Genomic DNA, 19,861 nt, shown 5'->3' on the forward strand with positions numbered 1-19,861 from the left:
TTAAGTGTGCACTTGTGCTCAACAATGCCAGAGAATGAGACTAATACAATTTGATATAAAAAAAATTCCCGAAATAATTTCAGTCTGGTAAAATTAATATAAAAAAATTTCCCAAAACAGATTCAGTCTGGTTAAAATTTATTTGCTATTGTAAAAGATAAAGATTTGTTTCGTAAAGGAAAAAAAATACTTGGGAACCACTGCTACATATACATGTATACATCACTTTAAATATGCTAACAATATGTGGTATTCTTAAATCTTTCTCTTTGATGTTATTTCTTACCTCAATGCCACCATGTTCATAAAACTGGGTGGCATACTTTTGCTGTTCATCATCTGCATTAGATTCCTCATTAGTACGTCTAGGTTCAAAGTTCATTAAATTTCCCAGAAGAGTCTAGAAAACAATACAAAATGTATGAGTACAAAAATTCTATTAAAATCCTAACAGAAACCTACATACATACAATGTACTACACAACAAGTATGTATATACAGTATTCAATGTATTTACTCCTTTCATGTACACTTCATGAATACTTTACACTCACAATGACATAAATTTGAAAGAAGCAAAAAGAATAACCTTTGCAAATATGAAGCTTGACCAAAAACTATGTATTAAGGACTACATAAACTAAAAGCACAGGTAACCATAATGACAAATTTCAAAATTTTATATTCATGAAGGTTTGGTACTACAGACAAGAAGATTATTCTCGCTCCAGTCCTGTGCTACACAATATTTTTTGTGAGTAGAAAATACAAATAGGACTGAATGCCTATCAAGGCTGGTGACACTTACTGGGTTTGCCTTACTGGAATCATCTTAACATTATTTTGCTTAGTACACAACGTAATTTGTCAGGGTATCAAAAGCTTCAATGACTGGCTCTAAAATTTGTTCGTATTTTGTCACATTACTATGTACTTGTATATACATCAATACCAGGTTGCACTTAAATAGACTTGTCATTCATTTAATATCAGCAACAGTATGGTCTGACTAAGACTAGGAAAATTGGTTAAAAATTAGGAGTAACAGTGAAGATCATGGTTGGCTTAAATACTAAAAAGTGAAGGAGGATTCAAGTAAGATTTGATTATTGAACAGATCTGTGACACTAATCGACCTATCATGCAAGATTTTTTTTTAGAGTAACAAGTCTAAGATTAAGGAGTTAAAATTAGTTACTTACACTTTTATAAATAATACACTCAACTGTCACAAAAAATACCTTCAGATTCTCTAAACAAAGCTCATCATCAGCATCTGCGCTAACACTAAAGTAATCTAATTCTGCTACAATTTCTGGAATGCCACTACCCTCACCAACTTCATCCATAACATGGTCAGGCAACTGCCAAATAAATGAAAACTTAACGTAAATAACGTAATTTCTTATTTTAAGCACTTTGGTTAACCCTGTATAATCTCTGTACATGCACTGAAAAAGAACATTTTACAAACAATTACAACATACCCTGTTTTAATAAATTGTCTGTGCTGAGAATCAGAATTTAAGGATTGACCATCACTCAGCGGCTGAAGATTGACACATGTAGTGGTGATTGAAATGTATTTATACATGTACATATAGCAGCTCCCAAAAAAATTTGAAAAAGCCTACTTTTGGTTCTGAAGTTATATGTAATTCCCCAAATTGGTCCTAGAAAACAATGCATTTTCATGTACTGTAAATATGAACCTAAATAGTTAATAAGAGTAATCAAGGGAACCAAGGTTATAGCGTTAATCAAAAGAATGTAATCCAGGGACAAAGACCAGACATGGAAAACAGACATACACAACAAAAAACATATAGTAACTAAAATCATACATACAAAGTAACAAAAGAAAATGAGCAACTTGGACTCCACTAAAAACTGGGAGCATGGACCAGGTGCACTGGTAGGGTAAGCGTCCTCTGTTTTTCTAGAAACACCCGCCGAGTTGCTCATAAAAAGTCAAGTCCGGGGTAGACAAACGAGGAAAAGAAAACTATGACCAGTTGAATAAATCAGTTTTCATGGTGCAGATGGATACACCATAACGATTCACGAGTTCATGATGACGACCATAAAACTTCTGTAGTGATGACTTCAACCTTGTAGGAGTTGTGATATGAAAACTCCATACGCAGGTGCTATAGATGTATCAAATCCCCGAAATTAGGATTGTTTAAAGATAATATGTCATCTATATAGTGGAAACTGAGATTAAAGGATCTAGCTAAACGATAAGCCTCATAAGAGTGAAGGAAAATGTCAGCAAGTAAAGGAGCACAATTTGTTCCCATTGGAATACCAACCATTTGTTGAAAAACATGTCCACCACACTGGACAAATATGTTGTCAATTAGAAATTCCAGCATTTTGTAAACATCTTCCTCTGTATATTTGGAAGATGATTTGGAATTATTTCTTACAAAGTATGAGGAACCTCTACCAAGAACTATATATTTATATCTAGGTGTACCATCTTTTTTGAAAAAACAATGATGTACAATGTTTTTAAGTCAGGATCTTAACTGAGTATGGGGAATAGAAGTATGCAGTGTTAAAAAATCATAGGTTTTAATGCTATTATATTCAGATAATAGTCTGGAACTGATTGTCTCAAAGAGATCTTTCGAATTTTTCAGAATCCACATTGAATTAATACCACTACAGATTAACAAGTATTGTGGTAGGACTGTAGACCCTCTTTGACAGTTGTGAGTATAGAAGTTAAGTTTTAAAAGAGGTTTGGTGGTACATTTTGCAGATCCAGCTATGAAACATTGTTTGTATGGATTCTTGTGGAGTTTAGGAATCCAGTACATAGACAGTATATCGCAATCATCGTCCTTGGTAGAGAGACCAAAAGAGGATAGCACAGATTTATGGTTTTCCTCAATCTCTTCTTTGGAGAGTGTGGTAGCAGTATAGGTCTTATCACTAGTATTATTTTCTATGTCTACCTCTGATAATAAACATTGGATGTAAAACATTTTGCAGACAAAAAAATTGTTGTTTTGGGCCTTGTCTGCTGGTACGACAACGTATTTGTCATGTTTTGTAGACAATGTTTTTTCTACATCAAGGTCTTTGAAAACCGATGTAGCCTTGGCACTCATTGACCTACTTAAAACTTTCATTTGTTTCAAATTTATAGACCTCATGGCCTTTAACCACTCTGACAGAGAATCAATGTCTTCTTGTTCTCGTTTTATCCATTTTCTTGCATAGTCTTCAACAGCATCCATAAGAACTTTAAAGTTATAATTCCAATTTATGGAACATGGTTCACGGTACTTGGGACCTCAACAAAGGATATTACGCAGAGATTCGTTTTCGATGATGGTTAAATCTCCTGTAACGACATGACCAGAAGGACCATATTTGAATGAAGAGTTTCTGCAAGAACAGTCAGGTGGTTTAGCTTTGAAGTCCTCAATCTCGAGGTTCTGCAATAGCCTTTTATAATTGAAAATTTTGGATGCAATGGGTGAAGTATAGGAATATGAAATAATTGGTATGGATTTGTCTTTGAAATATGGGGGAATTTTGTTGGTAACGTTTTTGTGATGGAGGATGTTAGTCAAATTAATTGCATCTAGATCTTTGTTGACAAATGGTAGTGGAAGAAATGATCGTTATTCTTCATCTTCACTTTTCACACAAACTGGTTTAAAGAGTCTGTGGAAACCAATATCCAAAATGATGGCAACAAGTCTGTATAATGATGAGATGGGGGTAGAAACAGGAGTGTCAAGACTTGTTTTGTAATGGGAGTGTAGTAAAGTGAGAGGTATAGAATAAAGTTTGGTTCTAATATGATGAAGTCCAAGAGGTTTTCCTAAGAAAGAAATGAGACCATCCAAGAAGACATCATGAAACTTAGGTGACGTATAGTGGCGATGGCTATGACTTCTTTCCCAGCTTGGATTTTTGTCAAATTAATTCATCACATTTATGCTATTGTTATATTGGCTTGAAATGTTTCCTATACTTTTGATGTTTAGTGTTTTGATGTTAAGTTTGGTCCAAATGTCTCCCTTTGCTTGGCTTTGGGCCAGGTTAGTAATCGAATAAAATTATGTTTCATATCTGTTAGAAAATTGATAAATCAAGAAAACCAAATTGGGAAGAAGCTCTTATATTCTGCTTATGTTCATTATATTGATACATTGTACATGTCTTCCCAATGAATAAAACAAATTCCTGTTTTGTAAAAATGTTTTCAGCATAATAATCTACATTAGAAAGGAGCAGTCAATCAACCACAAAGTTTAATCATTGGCATGCTTAGTGAATAAATCTAGACTTCCTCGAAATGCATACAAAGTGACAACCATAAAGACAAAAACAAATTTGTGAAAGTCAAAATGAAGGTTGGGGGATTTCATTTTCAATTACCAACCTGACTGAGTCGTTTAAAGCCATTGCCAGAGTACTGCCATTGTTCGTGTGCTAGAAAGACTGATTCTCGGTTGAGATAATGTGACTTTTTGTATCGTATCATGATCTTTTCTGCTTTCTCTTTCAATGAACAGCTGAGAAAGCTCGGCGGTAAAAATTACATGCGCACTATTTCTCACGCACTTCCTTTAGTCGCTTATATCATTACAAATTTATGATATAATTAATTCCCGAGATCCGTATATATTCATAGACATCTTTTAATTAATATTGCTGGGACACAAAAATATAAAATTTAGTGGAACTGTATAAAAAGATCGTCACATAACTATCCAATCGTTGTTCTTTTTTATTGATGTAAGCGGTGAATATCAGTTGCCCATGGAGAGATGTGACGCTTCGCAGGTCATGGAGAGAAAATTAAATGCCATTTATCAAAGTGACGGACGACTGATTTGTTTTTTATTGAATACTTAACATACACAGATAGTTGAATAAAACTTGTGTTTGTTCCGGATTTAATGTGGGATTTTTCAAATATAAATTTATGGCTACCACTACATACATGTATTATTGTATATACGCTAATAGTACTAATAGTGACTAGGTGAGTACTGTATATAAACAATATATTTTGCATAATATAGTATGTAGTTTTTAAGACACGATAATTTTGAAATCGATAGCTTTGATTTTATATTTGAAAGTTTCTACCATTCTGCCATTTAAATTTAAAAGTATTAATTATATATGATGTCTTAAATATTTTATGTGTTGCCACATGCACACTTTTATATTTAAAAAAATGTATTTATAGTAACATTGATTTTTTTTAATAATTGGAGTTTAGTTAGAATGTCTGTCAAAAGAGTACGTTACACAATTAAATATTTTACGACGCACACACATATATGCATCATGATTCGTTTACAAGCTTCATTGACTTGTATATTAAGGTTGGTATACGTATGTCAAGAGACACGGAGCATAACACAAGGAAGGGGCACATGCTTAGAATTATAAACACAAGTTAAGTAAAAATACATAGATCAAAGGAAACTCCCAATCGAACCTATCGTATTCTTTTTTAAAACTTATAACTCTAAAGTGTTAATAGTACCGAGAAGGACGAATTATATGTAATTGACATACATGTACATTGTACCTGTATATATATGGGTGAAACATGGTATGAAAAAACCCATCATTTTGATAGTGTGATTTGACTATTTGCACCATCAGAATCAAGGAAAAAAGACAATGTTTTCTATATCATGTTGGCGCACTGAGTTATAATTTCATTGAAATGCACTGAAAATGAACATTTCAAAGGCAGATAACTCTGTCAAAAAACTCATTTTTTTCTAACATTCTATTGAAAAAATTCTGATCAAAGCCAGTGATGCAGAGATTAAATAATCATGGTTATTTTCAAATAGTGAAAGTATTCTTGAGTGATATTATATTGTCAGATCGGTTGGGTTTTGACATGCATGTTTCTGATTTTTTCCCCATTTTGCCTGATTCTTACAAACACTTACACTTAAGACACATTACCATTCATACTCCAACAATACTAGATGTTGTTTTGCAAGATATTTTCTAACTTGGTACCCGGAGAAAAGGAATTCTGACCTTCGGTGTTTTAGGAGTATATCAATCAGTCCACGAACAGATGGTCCAATATGTATCTAGGTAGATATTTTTGAAGAACATAACTTTGAAGACTCTGTTTTGATCTAAAAAGAATATAGTCCTTTTTCTACCATGGTATAGACCGCAATTAATTCATAACAAAAACTTGAGTATGAAGACCCTGTACATGTACTGATGTAATTTTAAGAGTAGATACATGTAGTTCAGTATTCTATCCTAGGAAGAACTCTTAAATATCCCATCTTTGAAAATGTGCACTTTCTTGTACTTTCTTGACAGCTGTACAATCAGTATTGACTAAAATTATATGGTTCACGAACTGAAAGCAGAAATTTATAGTATATTATTATTAAGTATATTTGTATGAAAAAGAAATAACAATGTAGATTGAACTTAATTTATTAGACACCAAATCATGCTCTACTTTAACAACCCAATTTTTTCTCAATGTTTTAACGCTTTGTTTATCCAGAATTGATTACCCAATTTTATATTATGAAATCCTATTGAAACAATAACAGAAAATGCAATTAAAATCAGTGTGCTCTATCATCCTTGACGCATTTCCGACTCCATGCTGAAACACATGGATACAATTACCTATAACAATAGCAAATGCCAATATAATTTGATCTACATTCACAATTATACCTGTATGATTAATCCTAATTTCGCTCGTGTTACATTCATTTTATTCTTTGGATATTATACAGTTCATTTATTATTCATTCGTCTGATTGCATTAGGTCTTGTAGAAGTCGGTCTGTTATTTTCCGTTTAATGATTTAAACAACGTTTGTTTTCAGACAAAGGTACTTTAAATTGTACTTGATCTATATCAGGTAGCATTTTTAAGGTTATGAATTTTTCAACAACTTGTCGTCTTGTCCTACTTTGATTTGTGTTATCTCATGTTCATTGTATTTTGTTAAGATTTTGGTGACTTGTGGGAGCCCGTTCAACATTGTTTTCGCGACTTGGTATCTTTTGTTTAAGTGGTTAAGTTAACTACGGATGACTTTTTATTGGAGTAATTACAATAAGAGGTAAAAAACTATGTCTATTCAGACTTCGTTTTCAGGGAGATAAGCGTAATGGGAAGGTCATTTAAAGATTTGTCTTGATGTAAAAGCGTTATGCTCTATGAGTGTTTTTACAACTACTTAAACATGTTAAAAGTAAGTCTTATTTGTTTCATTTCAGCTCAAACCACGACTTAACTGAAGGATAAGTAAAATTGCACGACCGGAAATTCAGTTTAGAAAAAAATTGCATGATTCTGGCGATGACCACAAAAATAACAACTTTGGATTATTTTAATTCCGAAACAGGTTCTTCCCAGAATGTCAACAGACTTGCATTTAAACGAAAGTCGATCTCTAGTGAACAACCTGTCAAAGTTCAGCGAAGAATCAAAACATGAAGATAGTGCTAACTTTAAAAAGTGTGTTAATGACAATTGGTTTGAGGCCGTAACTCCATGGAAACCGATTATTTCACACCCTAGGTATTACCCTCACCAAACTTCATTTGTCATCAAGCGGAGGTCTAAGCCCATCGATAATCGGGTGCCGGAATGGCAGAGAACGAACTACTCCGATGGAGAACCGAAGCAAGTAGTGCGATGCGTTAATGATGAGCTTGAGAGTGGTCCATACCTCCATTGGAAGGGCATGGTTGAACAAGTAACTTATAGATATGTACCTCATAACGGATATTATAGAACGATGAAATTTCTAAGCATTGAGAAAAAAGAATGGTTTACTGTGAATAAGAAACAACCTGAACAGGTATCGTTGAGTTGGCAGAGTAAACGTTATCAGAAGGAACTAAAACGTCAATTGAAACGCGAATTTGATAACCAACCTAAAAAGGAAAACGAACGAAGACCGTCAGATTTAGACTTTCAATCAGAACAAACTGATTTTGGACTGAAACATAAAGAAAAATCTCAAATTGATCGCCCTCGATATAGAGCTAAAAGCACAAAAGTAAATTCGCGCTCCCCAGAGTTGACTCATCGGCGCCAACGTGATGATGATGGGTACCTCATTCCAGAAATCAAAAGTGCCCCTTTACCAGGAGACTTGTATAAATCTAGAAGTGACCTCTACATTGAAAACATTTCTGTACGAATCAGTGCTCTAGAACAAGAAATAGAAAATGATACAAGACTAAGGAAACCTCCAGAAGATACGACACGGACTTTATTTCGACCGAAAGTGAAAGAAAAAGGAAAGGAGAGAGATACAACTCCTCGTCCGTATAAAAAAGAATCACTACCAGATGAGACGTTTACTGCTAAAAGTATAGGAACCAAAGAGTTGAGACCCTCAGAGAGAACTAACCCAATATCACGAATATCAACTGCCGATTCTAAGAACAATAACCAAGTTACTCATCTGAAATACACAACTTCATCTGGAAACGATGGTGCACACATGAATCTTCCGACGATAGATCTGGAAAAAACTCTCAATTCCTATAAAATGGCAATCGAAACTACACGACAATCATTACTGACCACACTTAGTGGGAAACAGATAACAAGAAGGACTATTGCAAGCAAAAATTATAACTCTCCAACAACTATAACAATTTGTGACAGCGGCGAAGGTAGTGAAAAAAGTGCGATACAGGAATTTATCCGACCGATAAAGGGAGAGAAACGTGTTCCTACCAAAAAAGATCCTTTATCTGGCGTAGGTCCCTTGCTTCCGGAAATAGCCGGTAAACGCATAGAAGTGCCAACAACAACTCACAGGTGGCTTTGATTTTTTTTTAAAAGTTTTTACCAAAAGTAGCACCCACATAAAAAAGTAAGGTTGGTGAGAGATTCTTGCTTATTATTTCTTGTTAAGTAAATGCAATGTATTGTTGCTTATGAGATACATGTTAGCTCCAAAATATACAACTGCAACATGCTATGGTATGTCTACAATCCATGGTCCGCAAACATTTGTTTTATATATACAGTAATAGCTGTCGACTGAAGACTATACCGTAGCATATATTAATCACATTAAAGCTGTGTACGTGGTATAATTAAATATTTCATTAAAATTCAGGCAAAATAAGTTGACAAATGCTATGTATATTTCGAATGCTTATAAAAAGAGACGAATATAGGAACTTTTTCGGAAGTAGAAGTATTTTGGCGCGTCTTCTGCAACTCATGCCAAATGTTGGTAAAGTTTTCAGAATATTTTAGTTATCTGTTCTCTATAGAAAATCGTTAGTCAACCTCAATAACCTACTTTTAAGGTCGACGGGTACAAAATAAAGTGGATGTTTCTCATTGCGAAAAGGAGGGACAATAAATGTTTGGTTAACTGTACATGTAGTTCCTGCATATCATGCAGACGTTTCAGTGTGTCTATGTTCATACGGGCAATATCACGGTCTGCCAAGCGGACTGTGGTGTATGTTTGAGGAATGTTGTATCATGCTAAGTGCTATGTATTGTATAAACTATTTGTTAAGAATTGAACATGGTGCAATAATATGTTTTTGAAACTATATTGTTAAAATTGTTCTAAATTGCATTCCAATGTGTAGATGTAGGAGGAAAGTTTTTGGTTAGATTCTAACCTACAATACTCACTGCACCTTAAATAATTTAAATGGATTCTTTTATACCTTTTGATAATCTTTTTTCCTTTAATTGTCAGTCTCTGTAAGAATCAGGCAGTAAGTGAAACTTGGTATGAAAAAAACCTATCATTTTGATAGTGTAATTTGATTATTTGCACCATCAGAATCAAGGAAAATAGACAAAATTTTCCATATCATGCTGGACCATTGCGTTACAATTTCATTGAAATGCACTGAAAAAGAACAGTTCAAGGGCAGATAACTCTGCCAAAAACCTCATTTTTCTAAGACTCTATTGTAAAATTTCTGAGAAAATCCAATGATGCAGAGATCAAATAATGGTCTTTTCAAATAGAGAAAACATTCTTGAGTGAAATTAGATTATCAGATCGGTGGGTGTTGACATGCATATTTCTGATTTTTCCCGTTTTTCCTGATTCTTAAAAACACTAAAACTTAAAGTACATATGTCGAACAAGTGAACGTAATTACTGTTTAATCTTATCTGGGAATTTATTTGAAGGTGAACATGACTAATATGGTTTAAGCACTGTAAAGTGCCAAAATGTTTCATTGTATTGTCCAACAAAGCCAAAAGCATATTTAAATTCTGAATCTTTTATTTAATCTTATGTGATTAAATCACAAATGCTGACAAACTGGATTTTTGTTCTAATTACGGCTTAATTCGTTAATTCTTTTTACTGTGCAGGTAGAATCCTGACGGCACAACTACTTAGTTTTACTTTCTGAAAATATCAGCAATCAGTGAACACGTTTGGGTTAAGGATGAATGGGCAATAGTCCATGATTTGTTATGGAACTCGGCAAATCTAAATCAACTGATGTAAAAAAGACTATTGAAAAAAAAAATTATCTTGATGATCAATTTGACACAATTGAATAGGCCACTCCAAAATTTACCTGGAATTTTCCACATATACATGTGCTCTTCCAAAATGATCCCTGTGGAATTATTTGAACACTATGTATTTGAAAGTAATATTATTGATAATGGACTCTCTCAAACGCGAATTTTCGACTAATGCTTTGGAGTAATCATCTTCTTTTCTAGTCTACTGTGGATTAAGTCACATGGCCAGTCCTACATTATTTTTACTTTGATACAAGTATGTACTTCCATGCCAAGATGCAAATGGTTTGATTTGACTTTTTTCATTGTTTTAAGAAGTCCAAAACAAGATGTTTCGTCTTGGAGACTCCATATCGACACTAAACTGAATTATTACTGGTTTTACATGTTTTTGTCCCAATACGTAGATATTCTAAAAGTCATCGTGCAATCATGTTAATTATTGTTAGTATATTAGTGCCTTCTGAAATTTTAATTTTCCTATTTGTTAGTAATATGTCAATGAAATATATTCTATTTAAATAAACATGTTATTTCTGTTGACGGATTGTGTGTGTATGTACAAGTAATTCACTATCACTAATTCTGTACGATAGTTCCAACACGACAGCACCTCTCCACTTGAGAATATTAGAGGTAACAATGAACGATTTGATGATGTAAGAGTTTTTTTTTATATTTCATGTCATTCCCGTGTAGAGCCACATTGAAACGATGATAAAGACGCTATAAAGCTCTCGTGGTGGTGGGAGTGAAGGGGGTCACATGTTGAGTTGTATATTGGAAATCAGAGCTCGAACATGTTTGTTTGTTTGTTTGTTGGGATTTAACGTCCGAGCAGCAATATTTCAGCTATATTCAGACAATGAACATGAAATGGATGATAAAATGAACATGAAATGATAAAAAAAGGATGGGTCACAAGGATAATAGGGTCGACAAATTTTGATTGCCACTAGAAAAAGGGGGGATGGGTAAGGTCGGGCAATTTAGCCTCCTGTGGCGGAGCGCAAAGGTTCCTACTCCTATCGAATACTACAGCAGGGTTCTTTAACGTGCGAGGAACGTGGCATCTTTCCCAACACGGTGCACCACTATGGTTTGCGGTCAGGTTTTCCGTATTATAGCCTGACAACCCCAGCATGTAACATGCCAGGGGTACCACATTCCACCACCTGGGGCACACATCCCAGTTGCTCTGTGGGCAGAGCGCCTAGCCCCCGGCTAGGTTTCTGAGCACTATTTAGTCGCCTTTTACGACAAGCTTAGCGCTGCTGCAGGCCTATTCTTTTGACACCCGGACCTGCACGGGGTCTAATATACATTTATTTGTACAACACTACAGGTTTGAAGGGTACATTGATCACAGTTGTTCAATTTTCATTAAGTAAAAAGAGAAACAGACTAGTGGTGACATGACTTCTGAAACAGGGTAATGTTTCTACAAGATTAAAGTCGTCAATGTAAAGTTATATGGTCATCATGAACTCGTGGGTCGATATGGTATATCCGTTTGCATCGTGAGAACCGTATCACAGTTTTCCTCTTACGTCTACTAGGATGCGATTTTTAGTGATCAAATCAGTGGGTGTTTCTAGAAAATTGCAGGACGCTTTTCCTTCGAAACACTTGGTACATGCTCAAAGTCTTTAGTGGAATCTCGGTTGCTCACGTACATTCGTTCCTATATGCGTCTTATTTTGGTTATTTCATATTCTTTGTTACAATGTGTCTATTTTCTTTGTCTAGTCGATATCCCTGGATGATTTTTTTTTATACCCTTCTAACCCTGAAATCTTTTATTTCTATTTCATTGACTAGAACGCAGTAGGAAAAAGCATGGAACGCGTGTAAAACCCCCCTCTTCCATTACGGCGTGAATATATTTGTGGTGATTAAACAGCATTGCGTGCTCAAGTTATAATCGGTAAATCAGCGGTCACATCAGCATAAAGACAAAATTCCCCCCCCCCCACCAAAAAAAAAAAAAAACAAAAAAAAAAAAACCACCAACCCCATCCCCCCAAAAACACACACACACAAAAAAACAAAAACAAAAAATAAAAAACAATAAAAAACAATCATTACTCATTAAATAGAAACTGAGTATTTTTCAACCAAGAACTGATATCTAAAAAAGTAAAGGACCCTTTAAGACGCATTTTTTCATACCCCTGATTCAGGAGTCTGATACACAGATATCTGTGGCGTTCAAGGAAACAGAATAGTTAGTACTTGCTCTAGCGTAGCAAATCAATTGTGAAATATAAACACCATATGCAGGAGATGAAGAATACTGCTGCACAGGCAAGGAAAATCTATTATTCTAGAATTAAACTCGCCTCTTTTATCAAAAATCTTAGTGCCGTGATGACCACTTGTCATATTCGGGATGTAGGTCCACAAAAGATGCAGAACACGCTGCTACTGTAGTCCCCTTTATCTCGAGCTCTGGTAGACATACTGATGGTTACCATTTACAAAAGAAGGGTTGTTGATGGACAATACATCATCAATATATCTGTATGTAAAGTTAAAGAATTTAGCATCATTTAAATGTTTATTCTTTACGAGATTCTGAAGAAATTCAGTCACGTATGAATATAAAACAATTCGACTAGGAGATGAGCACAGTTAGTGCCCATTAGAATGCCAACTCGTTGAAAAATAGATCATCCAAATGTGATAAATATGTTATTAATGAGGAAATCAAGCACACCGTAAACCCGCTTTTCTGTGTAGCACACTTTGCCCTTCTGCGATGTTTTAGAAAAATATGTGGATTTGTAACAAAGAACAACATAATTTTTATGAAACAGCAAAAGATTTAAGAATAAGTCCATTCAAACGAGATTTCAATTTACCCTGTGATAACGGAGTGTAAAGAGTTGAGAAGCCGAAAGTTTGGACAGAACTAATTTCCGAAAAGCTGCAGGATTTTAGGTTTTGAAGTAAACCTTTAGAATTTTTAAGTATCCACATATGATTAATGCCACTATGCGAATAGGTGGTATTGCAGCAAGCTTGCTTTCTATCCTTCACTGCGGACAATATCTTTGTAAGATGAATTGAAATTAAAATTTAAATGAAAACTTTTTAAATGTTTTCAGTGTACTTTCCAAAGCAATCTATTGTAAAAAGGGCGCATTTAACGTCTGAATATTTTGAAAACGAAACCAGAGAGCCACATGTTTAAATATAGTTAATTATAAGATTATTATTTCATTGACCAATCTACAAAATTTAACGAGATACTATCTACAAATGGCCTTGTTCCTCCTTACGAGAAAAAAAAATCTGAAGACTAAATACTATTACGTAAATACAAGCTGTCTTCTTGTAACTTATATGTGTTCCTCATTGATTTCTGGATATCTAACCACTTCATCAGTATTATACCCGGGTTCAGCATCAAGAATCGATGATTAATTGTGGGGTTAGGTCTCCTTTCAAGAATTTAACTCCCAATTATCTCGTTAGGCCTATCGGTTAATTGGCATGTTAGGTCTAAAATAATCTCTAATTGATGAAATTCCTTTGAAATTCTATTAGTTTAATCATTTCTAGAGCAAATAAAGTAATTACAACACTTAAACCATTTTGAGAACTAACTGATGCGAGAAAGATATATTTGTTTTACCTAGAAGTCGTTCAGGTAAATATTTACTTTGCAATTTAATTATCTCTGAAAAGGAAATTGATGAAAAATAGTTGGTAAAACCAGAGACATCCAATACGAACTGGATGTCCTCGGTAAAATAAGACAATTTCATTAGTTCTGTATGACATGTGTCAAACCCTGTATCATAATGCTAGTTTTCGAATGGTAAGAAATCAGATACCATGTTATGGTCTTATTTGTAGCTGAATTTTGAACATTGTCAGCAGTTTACACGAGAACAACCCTTGTGATCCTCTGGAATATGTATACAAACACATGGAAAAAATACGTAAGCATCATCTGAATAAGAAAAACCCACCAAGCAACTAAACTAATATTTAAAATCTAGAATTTCACTAATAAAAAAAAAACCAAAAAATTACCTTTTAACACTTATTTCAAAAGGTTAGTCTCAACATAAGGTTTCCATGAAACTTTTAAATTACTGAGGCAAATATATTGGAACTTCTTAATCCACGAAACTGTGTCACAACGATTAGGCTGATAATCCAGCATTATCGACTGACAGCTGTGGATTATTTATGACTTAGCGATTTAACCCATTACTACCTTTAAAATCTCCTTGATCCAGATTGAATTGAACACCAAGTTTGCAGTTCGGTAGATTTACATACGAATGGAGTAACGGTTATTTTATGATATATATATACATATATCCCAGAACAATTGACACATAACAATGCAATCAATGTGAACCATTTCACCAATTGCTTTCTTTATTGTACATTTGTCCGACAGGAACCTATCTGTTGAAGTAAATTAAGTATTTAAGCAACCACTGACTCTAGCTCCAAGTCAATCATTAACCTTAGAACTGTCTATGCAAGTACAGTACAGCTACATATTCTTACGACAATCGAGCTCATTGTCTTGAATTTAATTTTATTCATCTTTCCATCGCAAACCCACGACGAGCAGTACGGCGGGTGTCTTGTAATATCTGTTTACCTTTCCGGAGCATCCGAGGTCGACTCCTATTTTGATGTTTGTGTTGTTCTTACGAGTGTACATTTTAGTTTCTTTGTGTTGTACGACTTGTTCTTCGTACAATGCCATTTTGCATGGTGTTCCTGGCATTGTTTTATTCGTGGTGTTCCCGGTGTTATTTTTATTCACGGATTTCCCGTTGTTTTTTTTTCATTCGGTATTCCTTTATTTTCTATGATTTATGACCTTAAAACGAACAGTTTTTTTTATGAAGTTTGGTTGCTCACCCGTTTCTCTCTCTAATCAAATGTTCGAATTTCTCTTTAACTTTAAAATTTCAATCTAGCTTCTAGTTCATTAATCGAAATTTGAGTTGATGGCGAATTTTAGGAATACTTAAAATTCATATTTTAAGAAAAATGGGCCTCGATGTAAAAAAAAAAAAAAAAACAAGTTCTCGAAACCTCGACGTATTTTTTTAAGTCCATAAAACTTAAAGTCGAACTTAATAAGTTCTAAACCTCTGTGTTGAAAAAAAAAACAAAAAACAAAAAAAAAAAAAAAAACAAAAAAAAAAAAAAAACAAAAAAAAATATTTGTACATTTCTTGACTCAATGTTTAATGAGTACGTATTGTGCCAACTCATAGGCCGAAATTCAAAGTGCGAACTCCCAAATCCTCGAAGGAACACTGTTAGATTTACATTACTATGCATGTGTAAAATAATGAATACAACTAAGTTATAAAGTGAAAAATTGATTATCTCAATAAATCTACATACATGTAGTTTTTCTAATAAAGATGGTTTGTTGATTTCAAATTTGTATGTGCTAGGTCAATTAAAACAGTAAAATACATAAAAAAACCGTTTCTTTCTTGCATTTAGAAAGCTTCTCATATCACAATATAATAAAATCACTAGAATCACGAAGATAGGATATTCTATCATTTCGAACACACCATAATAACTTTCTGATCCGACAGGCAGTTGATCACCAACCCCAAATGGCAACAACGATTAATATTTTTTTTAAAACTATGAATAATGAATATTGTAATGCCATGTAAGCAAAATGTCATGGATAGGCATACAAGAAGCACTCAGCAACGTATGTGCTAGTGTCCTTAAAATAATTATGTATACGGAATCCAAGTAGTTTTCATCAGGTTCTTACTATGATAATATCACCTATTAACAACAAATTATACCCTATGCACAAAAGGTTACTTCATCGACGACTTTATGAAAAAAAAAAACATTGATTGTCATCCTTTCTTCTCCCTAGTTAGAGGAATGGTATCCTGGTTCCCGGGACTACGTTCCAGGTATTAGCTACTAGCAATACACTGTCTACTATTTGTATATGTATAACATACTGAATATTGCGATCGGGAACCAGTGTAGTGGAATAGCCACTTAAGTTCGGCCTGTGGAAATACAATCCTATAGACGAAGTAAATGAAATCCAAATGCTTCAGTTACTATTTACTGGTTGAAATCGTTATTCCTCGGTGTCATTTTTTATATATATTCTTTAACAGAGATCTTGAAGAAATGTTCATGAGACAATTCCCCCAGCTGTTAAATACCGATGGAAATAAACACGATTCAGGCTAGTCTTTGTAGAGGACAGGACTTGCACGAAGTAATACCCCCTCTCCAAACCTGTACAAAAGTCATTAAAATTTTCATTTATCGGCAATCCCTTGACTATTCAATTACATAAACACAAATGTGTTAAAAGGGCAAATAAACACCAAGTCAAAGAAAGACGTTTTACTTAAAAAAAGAGATTAATTTGCAAAAAGCCAAATATAGAAAACTATTAACTATCTTAGTTTCAATTTCATTTTGTGATAGTGAATTTATGCGCAAACAATCTTGTCGACAACAAAGAGGGAGACGTTACACGTAATAAAATGCAGTTTAATTGTTATGCACATGACAGTATGAACTTGTAATATAAAAATGTAACAAAAACTTCAAATCATAGATAAATATATATAGTTTTAAACAGTAACAAGGAAAAAGGATAAGTATTTAAATGAACGATCCGTTGGTCTCCCGAGTTCAACTTAAATATTGTTGTAAATTGTCAAAATGGAAGACTTCAATTCGATTAAATGAAAGGGTTTCTACGTTAATTACAGCTATCTGATACTTGATCTTCAAATATTAAATATACTTAATGGCGAATAAGGCAAACTAATTAGTGTGCTGAGTTTTTACTATACTATTCTCAACGGTGTAGTAAAATCAAAAGCATTGAATGGGCTTTCATTTATTACTTGATACTAACATACATCCTACATGAAGTAAGTCAAGTCAAAGGCGAACTTAATAGAATGCATTCAACAGAATTTCGAGTTCACGAAACCATGGTTAAAAACTATCGAAATACAAGTCTCTAGGATAAATCACAACCATGAAAGCACAGAAGTAATGAAAACAAACCAAAAGCAATTAAGTGAATTCACCCTCTGAAAAAAGTTAGCAGAGCGAGAAACACCACATAAAACATTTAGTACGGACCTGGTGCACCGGTAGGGTAAGGGTCCCCCGAATGATTGATTGATTGATTGATTGTTGGGGTTTAACGTCCGAGCAGCAATATTTCAGCTTTATTCAGACGATGAACATGAAATGGAAGATAAAATGAACATGAAATTATGATGAAATGAAAAATGGGATGGGACACAAAGACAGTAGGGTCGACAAATTTTGATTGCCACTAGAAAAAGGGAGGGATGGGTAAGGTCGGGCAATTTAGCCTCATGTGGCGGAGCGCAGTGGTTCCTACTCCTATCGAATACCACAGCAGGGTTCTTTAACGTGCGAGGAACGTGGCATCTTTCCCAACACGGTGCACCACTATGGTTTGCGGTCAGATTTTCCGTATTATAGACCGACAACCCCAGCATGTAACATGCCAGGGGTACCCCATTCCACCACCTGGGACACACATCCCAGTTGCTCTGTGGGCAGAGCGCCTAGCCCCCGGCTAGATTTCTGAGCACTATTTAGTCGCCTTATACGACAAGCTTAGCGCTGCTGCAGGCCTATTCTTTTGACACCCGGACCTGCACGGGGCCCCCCCGAATGAATAAAAAAAAATCGACAAGATAATCGTATCATATAAACTAGTATAAGGAAACAGAAAGATCACTGATAAGAACACTGTTAGGACTTCATTGTATTAAATTAGTATAAACTAACAAGCATTCCAGGACGCTTGATGACGGAGTATAATCCGCTGTAGACTGAAATGAGTTCTTCCGTCAATAATTAATTGATTGTTGGTGTTTAACGCCCGAGCAGCAATATTTCAGCTATATTCAGGCGATGAACATGAAGTGGATGATAAAATGATTGTTTTGTTTGTTTGTTTGTTGGGGTATAACGTCCGAGAAGCAATATTTCAGCTATATTCAGACGATGAACATGAAATTGATGATAAAATGAACATGAAATTATGATGAAATGAAAAAGGGATGGAACACAAGGACAATGGGGTCAATAATTTTTGATTGCCACTAGAAATAGGGAGAAGTGTGTAGGGTCGGGCAATTTAGCCTCCTGTGGCGGACCCCTATGGTTCCTACTCCGGCAGAATACCACAGTAGGGTTCTTTAACGTGCGAGGAACGTGGCATCTTTCCCAACACGGTCAGGTTTTCCGTATTATAGCCTGACAACCCCAGCATGTAACACGCCAGGGGTACCCCATTCCACCACCTGGGGCACACATCACAGTTGCTCTGTGGGCAGAGCGCCCTAATCCCCGGCTAGGGTTCAAAAACAGGAGTGCCAATACTTGTTTTGTAAAGGGAGTGAGAGGTATAAAATATTGATTGATTGTTGGGTTTTAACGCCCGAGCAGCAATATTTCAGCTATATTGAGGCGATGAACATGAAAGGGATAATAAAATGAACATGAAATGATGAAAGGAAAAAAAAAAGGGATGGGACACAAGGATAATAGGGTCGACAAATTTTGATTGCCATAAAAAAGGAGGGGTGGGTAGGATCGGGCAATTTAGTCTCGCGTGGCGGAGCGCAAAGTTCCTATTATCGAATACCACAGTTGGGTTCTTTAACGTGCGAGGAACGTGGCATCTTTCCCAACACGGTGCACCACTATGGTTTGTGGTCAGATTTTCTGTATTATAGCCTGACAACCCCTGCCCCGTGCAGGTCCGGGTGTCAAAAGAATAGGCCTGCAGCAGCGCTAAGCTTGTCGTAAAAGGCGACTAAATAGTGCTCAGAAACCTAGCCGGGGGCTAGGCGCTCTGCCCACAGAGCAACTGGGATGTGTGCCCCAGGTGGTGGAATGGGGTACCCCTGGCATGTTACATGCTGGGGGTGTCAAGCTATAATACGGAAAACCTGACTGCAAACCATAGTGGTGCACCGTGTTGGAAAGATGCTACGTTCCTCGCACGTTAAAGAACCCTGCTATGGTATTCGATAGGAGTAGGAACCTTTGCGCTCCGCCACAGGAGGCTAAATTGCCCGACCTTACCCATCCCTCCTTTTTTCTAGTGGCAATCAAAATTTGTCGACCCTTCTGTCCTTGTGTCCCATCCCGTTTTTCATTTCATCATCATTTCATGTTCAATTTATCATCCGTTTCATGTTCATCGTCTGAATATAGCTGAAATATTGCTGCTCGGAAAAATAATGAAAATAAAACAAACAGCTATTTACATATAAAAAGGTA

At 35.1% G+C, this 19,861-nt stretch overlaps 2 protein-coding genes across 7 annotated transcripts in view; one reads left to right on the plus strand and one right to left on the minus strand.

Annotated features, from left to right (window-relative positions):
• Nucleotides 1–4,604, minus strand: part of LOC148616584 (short transient receptor potential channel 4-associated protein-like) — a 26,974-nt gene extending 22,370 nt beyond the window's left edge. For 2 of the 4 annotated variants that reach the window (XM_088583803.1, XM_088583802.1), the window contains exons 1-3: nucleotides 4,409–4,584; nucleotides 1,203–1,364; nucleotides 287–400 (exon numbers count right to left, since the gene is read on the minus strand). In XM_088583803.1, coding sequence (XP_088439929.1) covers nucleotides 287–400; nucleotides 1,203–1,364; nucleotides 4,409–4,510 — 378 coding nt within the window. In that variant the 5' untranslated portion in view covers nucleotides 4,511–4,584. Of the gene's footprint in view, nucleotides 1–286; nucleotides 401–1,202; nucleotides 1,365–4,408 lie in introns of all 4 variants that reach the window. The other 2 variants (XM_088583804.1, XM_088583805.1) reach the window with 2 other exon arrangements.
• A 167-nt stretch (nucleotides 4,605–4,771) lies between these two features.
• On the plus strand, nucleotides 4,772–11,074 carry LOC148616585 (uncharacterized). Of its 3 annotated transcripts, none has more exons than XM_088583806.1 (2): nucleotides 4,772–5,014; nucleotides 7,267–11,074. In XM_088583806.1, exon 2 carries the CDS (start codon nucleotides 7,407–7,409, stop codon nucleotides 8,835–8,837), a length of 1,431 nt encoding a protein of 476 aa, XP_088439932.1. In that variant the 5' UTR covers nucleotides 4,772–5,014; nucleotides 7,267–7,406; the 3' UTR covers nucleotides 8,838–11,074. The 3 variants fall into 3 exon arrangements, with proteins under 3 accessions (XP_088439932.1, XP_088439935.1, XP_088439934.1); XM_088583809.1 differs by lacking the exon at nucleotides 4,772–5,014 and adding an exon at nucleotides 6,802–6,875; XM_088583808.1 differs by lacking the exon at nucleotides 4,772–5,014 and adding an exon at nucleotides 6,939–7,109.
• The last annotated feature ends 8,787 nt before the right edge of the window (nucleotides 11,075–19,861 follow it).

The sequence above is a fragment of the Perna viridis genome, chromosome 5 (assembly GCF_037379345.1).
Source record: "Perna viridis isolate PV_CMFRI_1.1 ecotype Kerala chromosome 5, ASM3737934v1, whole genome shotgun sequence".
Lineage (NCBI taxonomy): Eukaryota > Metazoa > Mollusca > Bivalvia > Mytilida > Mytilidae > Perna > Perna viridis.